This window comes from Canis aureus, chromosome 6, assembly GCF_053574225.1.
Source record: "Canis aureus isolate CA01 chromosome 6, VMU_Caureus_v.1.0, whole genome shotgun sequence".
NCBI lineage: Eukaryota > Metazoa > Chordata > Mammalia > Carnivora > Canidae > Canis > Canis aureus.
The window spans coordinates 65637370-65649994 of record NC_135616.1 but is presented as its reverse complement, the minus strand read 5'-3'; the positions used below and the strand labels follow the sequence as shown (position 1 = coordinate 65649994).

The 12625-nt window shown below is 47.0% G+C and overlaps 1 protein-coding gene across 1 annotated transcript; it reads right to left on the bottom strand.

The window, feature by feature from the left end:
* Nucleotides 1–1256: 1256 nt before the first annotated feature.
* Nucleotides 1257–12414, bottom strand: ZNF648 (zinc finger protein 648). The gene is made up of 2 exons (XM_077902053.1): nt 12158–12414; nt 1257–8644 (listed from the first exon to the last, which is right to left on the bottom strand). Exon 2 carries the CDS (start codon nt 8581–8583, stop codon nt 6874–6876), a length of 1710 nt encoding a protein of 569 aa, XP_077758179.1. The 5' UTR covers nt 8584–8644; nt 12158–12414; the 3' UTR covers nt 1257–6873.
* Nucleotides 12415–12625: the final 211 nt, after the last annotated feature.

Below are 12625 nucleotides of genomic sequence, written 5' to 3'. Positions count from 1 at the left end.
GACTGACTGCCCAGTGAGCCAAGGGAGAAGCCTGGGCCTTGGCCTCAGAGCCACACTCCTGCCCTCACTTTGTGATAGAAGCAGTACAGCTGCACAGATCTGAGCTGGTGGTCTGGTTCCATGCTTCCTAGCTAAGTGATCTTGGATGTGTTTCTTATGCTTTCCACAACTTTGTTTTCTTATCTGAAAAGCGGAGATAACACTACTTTCATAGGACTGTATTCTAGATTCTAGAGAATTAGAGATTTTTCCATTTTCTAGAGAAGACCATGCTTAGTTCACCTATCTCCATGGATAAGTGGAATTGCAGTTGGAATTTGGAATTGCAGTATTAAGAAAAAAAAAGATAATCAAAAGGGTTTCATTCTTATCATCCCTTATCAAATGTAGTGCTGGTGTCCAGATGTTACCCACAGTGCTTCTGACCCCTTTCCAGAGGGTCTTTTTTACTGGATCCTACAGTTAGGATGGCTCACTTGGCAATGGTGCAGATGACACAAGGGTTTCCTGAACACCAGATGAGCCTCTGCCAGCCTTCACAGTAACCCTTGACTGGTGGTAGAGGGAAATGTGGTGACAGGAAGTGGAGATGTGTCCAACCTCTCTGTTAGCTTTCTTAGGGCTCATGGTGACATCTAATGATTCTTACTCATTAGGAGCAAATTATTCTCTATATTATGGCTTGTTAGCTATTGCTGCATTAACAAATTACCAACCAAAACTTTGCAGCTTAAAATAACAAGCATTTATTATTATACACAGTTTCCAAGGATCATGAATTCGGGAGCCACTTAGATAAATAGTTTTGGCTTTGGGTCTCTCATGAGGTTTCAATCAAGTAGTCAGCCAGGTCAGTAGTCATTTGAACTCTTGGCTGGAGCTAAAGGGTCCCCTACAAGCTCACTGATGTGGCTGTTAGCAGATTTCCTCACCACAAGGGCCTCTTTATAAGGCTGCTCATGACATGGTGACTGGCTTCCCTCAGAACAAGTAATGGGGGGGAGGCAGGAAAGAAAGAGAGGGAGAGAGAGAAAAAGAGCAAAAGAGAAAGCTATGGAAGCCACAATGCACTTTATGATCTAGACTGAAAAGTTGTATACCAACACTTCTATTTTATTTCATTCATTAGAACTGAGTCACTGAGTCCAGCCTACATAAAAAAGGAGAGAGATTAGGATCACTTCTTAAAGGAGGAATATCAAAGACTTTGTGAATATATTTTTTATTTTTATTTAATTTTTAAATTCTTTGTTTTTTTAAGAAATTTCAGCTTTATTGAGGTATTATTGACATATAAAACTGTAGATATTTAAAGTATACATTGTGGTGATTTGATACACATATATATTGTGAAAGGGCTCTCCCCATTTAGTTAACACATCCATCACCTCACATATTTATCTTTTTCTGTGTGTGTGTATGTATGAAAACACTTAACTTCTACTCTCTTAACATATTTCAGTTACACAATACAGTGTTATCAACTACAGTCAACTACAGTCACCATGTTTTACATTAGATCCTCAGGTCTCATTCATCTTATAGCTGAAAGTTTGTACCCTTTGACCAATATTCCCCAATTCCCCCCACCTCCAGCCTCTGGCAACCACTACTCTATCTGCTTCTGGAAGTTTGACTTTTTTAGATTGCACATATAATTGATATCATACAGCATTTGTCTTTCTCAGTCTTACTTACATCATTTAGCATCCATAATACCCTCATCATGTCTATCTGTGTTGTCACAAATGAGAGATTTCCTTCTTTCTCTGGCTAACTAATATTCCATTGTGTGTGTGTGTGTGTGTGTGTGTGCGCGCGCGTGCGTGTACCATAACTTCTTTATCCATTTATCCCTTGATGGACACTTATGTTGGTATATTTTTTAAACCACCACAACTGCAGAAAAAATAAAAATGCAAGCAAGCATGATTTCTAACCCAAAAGGTGGAGGATTTGCTGCATGTTCTCCTTGTGACAGATATGCAACCTATTTCTTAGAAAGAGCACACAGACCTTAGTGACCCTTGCTTAAGAATACTGATAGACAATAGCCAAGACCTATTACTCTTATATGCTCTCCTAGAAAAGAAAACAATTGCATATCCCATGTGGGAATATTTTTCAAGGGTCTCTCATAACAGATATTGTAAGGGTTAGTTGGGATAATGGAGGTAGTGCCAAACCCCTAAAGCGCGTTCACTGAATGCTAGCCGTTATTATCCTGTCACCACACTTTATTGACTCCACCTCTGAAATCTTGGGCATCTCTTCATCTTATTTACTAACCTCATTTGTCCTTGACTTCATCTGAACTACCACAGAAGATCCTTGCTTTCCCTCCTTGTCCTCAGCCTCCTCTAGATCCTCTTTGCTTTACAGAAGGGGTCTATTTTACTTTAAATCTTAAGCATAGCTTAGGTTTTTATAGAAGTTCCATTTATTCATTGAACCAATCTACTGAGTGCCTGACACTCCTGAGACAGTGAAACTCTGAGCCAATTTGACCGAGGGTATGGGAAATGGTTAAGGAGAAAACATGGAAAAATATTACCCAGTCATTGTGGAAAATTCTTAATTGTTCCGGCATGGTTTTATGCAGAATGGAGAGAGGGCAACTGATGTTAAAAATGAGCTTCCTTCTCAACTTTAAAAAGACACCATTTTCTAGCTTGCTGAAACATTGTCATTCTATCATTGGCAATATTTTCACAGGTCACTGAGTTTGTAATCCAAATCTAGTTCTGAGTCTAGCAATGACATCTGCTTGAGTATTCTATCAATTAAATTGATGATTTCCTTCCCTGTAAGAGTTGTTAAGGCCTAGTTGGAACTCCTGGGTGATCTTTTGGGTTCATATCAGAGGTAATATAGTTGTTTAATGGGCATGCATTTGGATGACAAAATTTTGTGTCAATGTTGAGTGTCAAGACTCATTGCTGGTGTATTTTTCTGTGTATGGCATAGACACAGAACGTTTCGTTAGTCAGTGAATAAGACATTGGTGGGCCTTTCAAGGAACAATGGCTCCTTTAACTCAAATCCCTTTCTCCTGGCTGGGTTGTTGACGGCTTCTCTAAGGATTAATGATTACTAGCTGCCAACCCAGGCTCTCCCAAATCCATTTTTAAGTAATCCATAGGTCTTTCTTCCTGGGTTATGCCATGAACACTGCTGTGCTGTGTTTCAACCTTTTTCTTCTCTTGAATTTATGGTCACCTACTTTAAAATGCATGTCACCAATAACTGCAGAGTGTTCTATGCCAAACAGAGGCAGTTGGCCCTGTGGTTAACAGCACAGTCTCTGGAGCCCTTAAATGGCTCCACTTGATGCCTAACTATCAAATCGTCATTATGCTACACCCTAGCTATGATATCTTGGGCAATATAACTTCTTCGTCTCTTGATCTCCTCATCTTAAAAATAAGGACAATAATCACCATAGGTTTTACCTTAATGTTTAAGTTGTTAATATATACGAAACACTTAAAACAGTCCCTGGGACACTAAATATTGTGTAAGTGCTAACTATTATCACTATCATCCAAAGGATGTGAATCATGATGATTGTGGACTCTGGTGAATATATCAAGGGAATGTTTATTAAGTGGAATCTTATAAATGATCATTTTTATTTGGTATATCCAAATTAATTTTGTCAAACTAAACAGAGGAAATAGCACTAGTCCAGAGAGAAGCTTTAAATGCTATCACAAAGGAGGTCCTGCTCTGATTTTTAATTACAGAACAGGGAAATAAGATTACCTGCTGTGATGTGAAGGTTTGTAGAAAACTAGAAAAGTACCTCACTATTATCTGTGGTAACCATTTGAGCCAGAATAACATTACTCAAACACTGATTCTTCTGAAAACAAAGGACTTACTGCTTCCACTTTGGATGGGAAGAAATTACCGGGCAGAATTTGTGCCATGCGACTTTGTAGCTGTTTGGCTTCTCTTTTGAATCTGTTCCTCCACTCCATGTACTGTGGCCTTCCACTTGAGCACCACTGTCCAGAAGCCCAGTAACCTGTGGCTATAATAAGGGGACTGCATTCCCCTGCAATACCTATTCAACATGACTCTTGCAGTTGGTGTGAGAAAAGACTGGTTGTGAGAATTTTCCTTAAAATGTGACTTGGTTATGTGATGCCACTGAAGGATTAATGAACTTCTTTTCAGTCTATTCAGTCTATTATATTCCCTTATATTCCAGAAACACAGTATGTTGCGCCAAAGATACCCAGCAGTAGCTAATCTAATTTTTTCTGCCTATTAAGAAAAAGGACACCCATTCTCTCCCCAAAGGTGTGCCCATCTGGAAGCTGTACCTAAGTACTATGTCTCAACTACAGAAATGAGACTATGAGACGACATCAAAATCTGCTTGCTAGTTTGAGTCCACCATATCCAAGTCAGGAGGTATTCCAGCAGTTTGAGCCTATTTTTACCCTCATTCTATTATGACCTCATCCTGATTGCCCACCTATTTTCATTTTATCTGCTTATTAGATGATAAAATTTAATTATAACTAATAATTAATTATACCAGTGGGTCCCATCTTGGCTGTGCATCAGAACACACGGGAAGCTTAAAAAATTAGAATCCAAGATGCACTGAAGACCTGTTTCAATATTCAAAGCTAGGATTCAGCAAGTTATATGGTTAACAAACAGCTCAGGCAACATCTACGCAGCCCTTCTATGAACTGGTTTTGGGGGGAAAACTGCCTTAAAAATGTATGGAAGCAAATTAAATGTTTTAATTATTAAAACTGTATTAACAACCATCTTTTAAAAAAATATAAAGAAAAGAAATAATGACTCTAGTCTTCAAAGATTTCATTGGCTACCCAGGAAACATATACTAGTCTTTACTCTGTTCATAATCACTAGGCTATGGTTGATTTTTATGACTTCTCTACCAATGTAATACCTATGCTGTCAGTTAAATTTCCTTTCCTGGCAGGATAACTCCAACTTTTATTGCCCCATTATTATCATGCCTAATTAGCCTATACAGGTACAGAATCTGAAGCCAAGGTCACATCACTGGTAAATGATGGGGATGGACTCATAACGCAACCACTGGCCCTCATGCCAGACCCAGAACCAGATAATTCTGTTGGTCTGATGTGCCAACCACTTAAGTCTTAACTTGAGGGAGTTAAGACCCAAAACCTCCAGGCATGCAGTCAGAACTGTTTAACTAAGGTTACCTTTGTCAAAGTACAACATATATCACTTCTCTTCGGCCCCCATGTGTCAAGATGGAATTCAAGAGAAATTCAGATTTGGCACCCTTTGGTGGCAATTTTAGGAATCCACGAAAGATATCCATAAAAGGAGAGTACTATACTATATATGTTCTTATAGACTATCTTATTTAACTTTGGTAAGATTAGAAGTGCTGTTTGCCCCTGTGCATCAAGGGAACTCTGTGAAATCATGGAACGGATTCTTCACAGTTGGCATCCAGAGCTAAGAACTACTGACTTTAAACTATAGAAAATCAATACATTTTGAAGAATAGCTGTTGGTAATACACAGATTTCAAATAACCTCATTAAAGAGCATTTTTGAGTCATATGGGTTTCCAAATCTGTTTTTAAGACTTTGAAACAAAGACAAGCCAATTGGCACTTAGGCAAGAGGTATTTTATTTTGTTTACTTCAAATTGGAGCTAATGATCTGGAAAATTTAAATAAATCTAAGAGGTTTCTTGAATTATGGTCAAGCCCATTTGGAGAAATGTTATATATCTCTCCGTAAATGGGCATATTACTCTCTGTAAATTACATATGGTTTAAGTCCCCATATGTCGGAACAGGAAAAGGGGTGGCCAGACAGGAGGCACATGTAAATTTTGTGGGTGAGATTCAGATTAAATCCAGCTTACTAAATCTGGTTCTAAAGAGGAATGGACTTCTTTTTCAGAGGTTGTTCTGGACTTAAAGAATAACTGGTTTCAAAACTTAGGACATAAACTCCCCTCTCTTTTTGATAAAGGCCTTCTCTACTTCAAAGCCAAGACTCATTTCCCAAGGGTAAAGTGATTTTGGTAGGAAAGTGAAATGATGGGAAATATCAGAAAGGGAGACAGAACATGAAAGACTCCTAACTCTGGGAAAGGAACTAGGGGTGGTGGAAGGGGAGGTGGGCGGGGGGTGTGGGTGACTGGGTGACGGTCACTGAGGTGGGCTCTTGACAGGATGAGCACTGGGTGTTATTCTGTATGTTGGCAAATTGAACACCAATAAGAAATAATTTTATAATAATAATAATAAAGAAATGATGTACTGTCTGGTTGGGTCTGGCTAACTCCAGGGAGGCTTTGCTGCTTTGGAAAAGTTGCTCACAGAGACCACTTCTGGGGATTCCTTTATTCATGTAAAAACTGAAAAGTACCCTTCTTCCCAAGAGGACTGGTCCTTGATGCCTTCTTAGTATTTGCATATGGCTTTGAGGGCAGGACAGGACAATCTTTTTCTTCATAGTATCCTTGTCGGCTTGCACAGTGCCCAAGATATAATCCCCAATCCACGGGGATCCCCCAACCAAGGAACTCAACTCTTGACCAGTCCTCACTACTTTTTCTTACCCTTTTCCAACTGAATATGACCTCTGAGATTCAGAAGAAAGACTGATAATGAAACCACACACGTGGGTGCCAGCCCTCCTGTTACTTTTTACACAAGAGATCAATAAATCAAACGGATCACCCCACGGCCGGTGACGCCCTGGGAGGAAAGGCTGGCTGACCGGTGGGGCGAGGACGATACCATGCGCATCGGCTTGTCCATGCAGGAGGGTTCCAGGCAATGAGGTCGCCAAGTGTCTTCACCTTCCCTGAGAGTTAGCTGCTGGAGCCCTCACTCATCAGAGGAGGAGGGGATGGGCTCCTTCTTGCAGGTACTGTGCTTGGCGCGGTGGCGCTGGAGGTGATTGGACCTGGTGAAGGCCTGGCCGCAGTCCTCACACTGGTAAGGCCTCTCCCCGTTGTGCACCCGAATGTGCTGGGCCAGCTCCGAGGCAATGCGGAAGGCCCTGCCACACTCGGCACAGAGGAAGCCCTTCTCCCCAGAGTGGATCTGCTGGTGCCGCTTCAGCGTGGACGAGCGGGCAAAGGCCTGGCCACACTGGGCGCAAGGAAAGGGCCTCTCGCCAGTGTGGATGCGCTGGTGGCGCACGAGGCGCGAGGGCTGCGCGAAGGCCACGCCGCAGTCGGCGCACTTGAAGGGCCTCTGGCCGGTGTGCAGCGTCTGGTGCTCGATCAGGTTGGAGGATTTGGTGAAGCACTTGCCGCAGGTGGGGCACGGGAAGGGCCGCTCGCCCGAGTGCACACGCTGGTGCTCCATCATCCGGCTGGCCACGGCGAACTCCCTGTCGCAAGCCGGGCAGCGGAAGGGCTTCTCGCCCAGGTGCGTGCGCTGGTGGCGCAACAGCGACAGCGGCTTGTTGAAGGTCAGACCGCACTCGGCACACGGGAAGGGCTTGTCGTTGCTGTGCATGTTGCGCTGGTGTTTGCGCAGGTCGGAGGAGCGCACGAAGGCCTTCCCGCAGTCGGGGCAGGGGTAGGGTTTCTCGCCCGTGTGGGTGCGGATGTGCTTGCGGTGGTCCGAGGACCAGGTGTAGGCCTTGTCGCAGAAGGGGCACTGGTAGGGCCGCTCGCCCGTGTGCAGGCGCCGGTGCTGCTGGAGCGTGCCCCGGTGGGAGTAGGCCTTCCCGCACAGCTCGCAGGTGTGAGGCTTGGTGCCCCGCGGCTGCGAGGGACTCAGCGGGCTGCTGGGCTTCCGGAAGGCTCTTCCTCCCCGCAGGCACTTATAGGGGTGCGCCTCCCCCTGCGCGCCCTGGCGCGCACCCTCCGGGTTCTGGCCCTTTCTGCCGATGCGCGCTTTGGCCCGCACCGCTGCTGCCAGGCCCGCTGGGGGCGCCGACCCCTGGGCCGGTGCACGAGTCTCCTGCGTGGGGAGGTCCCAGCTGCCCCCCGGCTTGGGGAAACACATCAGAGAGGAGTCCTCTGGGGACGTGTCTATGCCTCTCTGTGCGCAGAAATATCTTCCCGTCTCAGGGAAATTGGACGCGACCCCCAAGGCAGCGTCCAGGTTTGCCCTGGAGTCTCCATCATCTCCTCCAGGTAGCGAGTCCCTAAGCGGTTGCGTCCGGCCTAACAACTTACGTGAGAGGTCGCTGGGGAGGGTCCCGGGAGCTGCGCCTGGTCCAGGGGGGTCCTGGGTCTGCGTGATGTTGGACTTTTCTCTTCCCCAGCTGGCCTTCTTCTCAGGCATCACCATCGGTTCCTTCTCCATGGCCCCCGCACTGAAGGAGCTAGAGAATTTCTCTGACTCGCTGGGTGGATGATGCCATGGCAAGTCAGGATTGTCTTGAGTCACTTGGGAGCTGCTGCTTGGACAGGCCTGGTGATCAGGGTCCCCAGTGCTCCCTTTGTCTCCTGCCTCCCCACCATCTTCATCCTCTCTCTCTAAGCTCACACTCAGCATCCGGGGGTCATGAGCTGCCTCCGTCAAGTTGGACAGAGCAGATACCTTGCCCCACCTTTCCTGGGGGTCCACCTGTGTCATGATGTTCAGGCACTTCTATTCCTGCTCCTCCTAGGCACAACCTTTGCTTGGCTCAGGGTACCTGCAAAAAGGAAGGTATGGAGAGGAAATCACAAAGAATGTACTTAATCTCCTTCATGGCCATGGGGCCTGAGGTTCTCACCACAGATCTCTTTCCAGCTGGTAGCTGTGCCAGCCCCACTGTTGCGTCCCACTGGCGAAGGAGGAGCTGGGGCTTTCTGAAAAAACCCACACAGTTATCCTTAATCCCTTTAAAGGTCCACTTACTAGAAGCTCCAGGAGACAATGCTGTCAGGGATGGCAAGGGTGGGACATTTGCCCAGTGCCAGTTGGGCCCTGCCCTGTCCAGGGGGCTCAAACCCCAACTGCTGGCCAGGTGGTTTTTCTATCAGCATGGGGGAAGACTAGAGGAGAGGAGAGGAAGCAAGGTCTGGTCCTCGGGCTTCGGAAAGTGTCGGCCCACCTGGGACACTGGAAACCAGGCCGGGTCTTGACGTCCCTGTCAGGTGTGCAAGTCTGCCATCCCTGGGTGGTGTCAGCTGGGGCCACCTCCCAGGCTCTGCATTGTGTGGCCGTGTCTGCCAAAGACAAGGAGCAGCCCCTGGGAGAATGGGGGCAGGTCAGGGAACACACCAGGATGTTCCCAAGAAGATACTGCTGAAGCAGGGCTTCTTGGGATTTTGCAATGAAGGGGAGAAGGTGAACATATGCATCCTGATGAGGGTGGGTGGGTCCTTATAGAAGCTTGAACTATCTTTGAAAGGTCGTTTCATCTTAAGTATTCATGAGAATTTACATTCTATGTCATAGGTGGGGTTTTTTGTTTGTCTAATATATATCTTTTGTTCTTATGTATTCTCACAGAAACATTTCTTATTATTGAAGTATAGTGGGCCTACAATATTGTATTTACATATTTTTAATTTAGCTAAATCATACACACATGTATGTATATATGTATATACACATTTATCATGTATTTTTTTCTTTTCCACTAAGTATCCCCCCCCTTTTTTTTTACAAAGATAGTGTTTGGACTTACCTTCAGTTGAAACATTTAACTTTTCCTTATGTGTGCCATATTTATCCCACAGCCTCATGTATTTCTGGCAAACCCTACCTACCCCCAGGGGTGCAAGTATCCTGATTTGAGAGGCATAGACTTAGGGTTTTGACAGCAAGCCGTGAGACAAGGAAGCCATTGAGTTTTATTTTGTAAGTGATTTTATTTTAGCTTGAAGACACGGAGAAAGCCTGCAAGGGTTGGCTAATAGGGATTGTGTGTGTGAGCAATCCATCTTACAGGAGTGGCTGGAGTGAGAGACAGGCTCCTGCAGGCCGGGGGTGAGGGGCAGTTTCTGACCAGAGGGCTGCCGTTTGCTTTTGTCTGGAGGGAACCTTCTGGGAATATCAGAGTGGGTAATGCTAGTAGTTTTACTTTCTGAGCAGAGATCACAAGACAGGAAAATGCTGAGCACCTCACAAGCGTGATTTCATTTATTCTTCCCAGCAACCTTTACAAGATGTTGTTACTCTTTTATTATTCTCTCCATCTTACAGACCCTGATAGTGGGGTCTAGAGGTTTCCTACCAGCCCAAGGCCACTCTGCTCAGTGACAGCAGCCCCGAGGCATCTCTTTAACTCTGAGGCCACTGTGTTAGACCTAGAGCTGTACGTACTACCTCCCAGATGTGGCCTCCAGACTGAGGCCTGCCCTGGGGCTGGGCCCTGCCCAAGAGCAGCCACAGCATCCTGGGGGAGAGCCACTGCCTGCTGCAAGGCATCAAAGCCCCTTGTGTTTTCTGGGCCAAGGAGTCTTGGCTGCAGGGCCTCACCACGGGGCTCCTCCCTGCTCTCGTTGACCCAAACTGCCCTCCACAGAGAAAGAGGCCAGGACACAGGCTGTGGAGACTGTTGCCTGGGGTGGTCAAGAGTATTAGTCACTGAGTGTTTACTTTTGGAAAATCCTTCTTTCCTCCTCTGCCCACCTTCCACTTTCTCAGGCGGGATGAGGGGAGCAATGTCTGCACTTGGCAGCTCTGATGCACTCCCCATAAGGCAGGAGGTGTTCTATCACCCGTCCTCACAAGAGGTAGTCATTCATTCAAGGTTTGAGGCGTATCAGACACTCAAAATCCTATGCTTGTGCATCAACAAGTGTCTCAGAGCCTTGTTTTCTTCATTGGGAAGATGGAAGATAATACACCTACTGTGTAGTCTGGGGGAAGCTCTGGCACACGGCTGGCACTCAGTGACTAGTGCCTTGTCCCATATACTGGGAGTTCCTCTGCCCCTCAGCAGGACCTTGGGGAGGGAGCTAGATGGACACTCGCAGCAGTTTGGTGGCCAAGGTTCACATAATAAAGTCATATCCTAGCCCCGCCTCCTCAAACTGTCCTTCTCCCTGCTCTGGCCTGATCATAAATCCACTTAATGTGAATGTGTGTGTGTGTGTGTGTGTGTGTGTGTGTGTAGGAGGGGAGCAGTAGGGAGGAATCCTCACTCTGTACTTGGAAGCAGAAGCCACAGATGGAGGGAGGACACAATGCCATGGTGTCTGGGGTTCAGCATCTTTTGTCCCTTTGCGGCCTAAAAGCCCAGGGGCCACTCCCTCCCTCTGACCTCTTTCTCTCTATCCCCTTAACATGTCAGAGTGTGGCTGGCATATCCTTTGACAGGAAACCAGGCTTGATGTATTTTCAGCACACTGGTTCTTAGAAGAGTGGCTGTGTGCATGTGTGTATGTCTGGTTAACAAAGGGGACACAGCGCTGGCCAGCTTAGCGTGACTTACTCAGGCCAGCATGCCCGATCAGGGACTGTGGTCCACCAGCGGGTACAGCAAAGGGACGCTGGATGTGATTGAAACAGACTTCTTAGGCTTCTTTCTTTCTCTGGAACAGCCCTTCTGGTGTATTCAGATGGAACTGCTTGCAGACCACCTACATCATGCACCCCACCCCACCTCCGGCACACGGACCCTATTTTACAAATGTGTCTCATTCCCCGTCCTCTGGGCCACAGGTGGGCCTCCTCAGGGCAGCATGTGGTGCTCTGCTAGCTTACAGCAGATTGTCTTTTCCCATGGGAAATCCCTCCCCTGTCCAAATCCACAGTCCTAGGGAATAAATCCTGCTTTCCTCCTTCTGTAGCTGCCAGAGGTCCTCTCTTGACCACCGAGACCAAGAGGAAGTCAGGGGCTCAGGGTGGGATTTTCTGGCCAAGTCTACACAAATGTTCCTGGTCTGGAAGGAACACTGGTGCCACGGTGTGGCTGGCCCTTCTGCTCTCCAGATATGCTGACCCCAGAGGCTGTCAGAGCACAGCCCTTTCCTGGAACTTCCACCACCTTTGCCAGCCAGGACTGGCCCAAATGCAGCCTCCAGCTTACTTACCTCATACAGTGACACCTTGCAGAAGCCTGGCCTGAGGGTTTGTTCCAGTTCTGGCCCCAGCCCCTCTTCCTGCATTCCCTCCACATTGTTCTGGGGCCATCCCAGGGCAGTCACCTCCCGCCTTCTCTGCCTTTAGGCCTTGCTCTCTACCTTTGGCTCTGACACAAATAGTTGCTTACCTGGGAAATGCAGACAGCTGTGCGAGTCCCCCACGCTGGCTTCTGTCACATGTGGCCTCTCAGCACCTGGAACCAGACTTTGGTACAGATCAGCAGAGATGGTGTCTCTGTCCCTCACGCTTTTGTGTCCAGTCCAGCAGCTGCAGAGAGAGCTTCAGGAGGTGGGGCCAGTGTAATACACTCAACCTTCCTGCCTGCATCCCAGAGAGCAGCCTGGGAAATAGAGCGGGGCTGCCCTCTCTCACTGCCTGAACGATCCTGCCTTCCCTCTGCTCCCGCCTCCCCTCCTGCCAGAGCCTCCCTCCAGCCTCCCTCCTCCCTCAGAAAGGTTGCTCAGCCCTCCTGCAGGTGGCCCTTCCCTTCTGCTCACTCTCATTGCTTCTTCCCAGCAGAGGAAGCTGTCCCTCCTTCAGTCCTGCCCTGATCTGTCCACAGGCCAGTGTCACACGCCAGCTTCCTGGGGAAGCA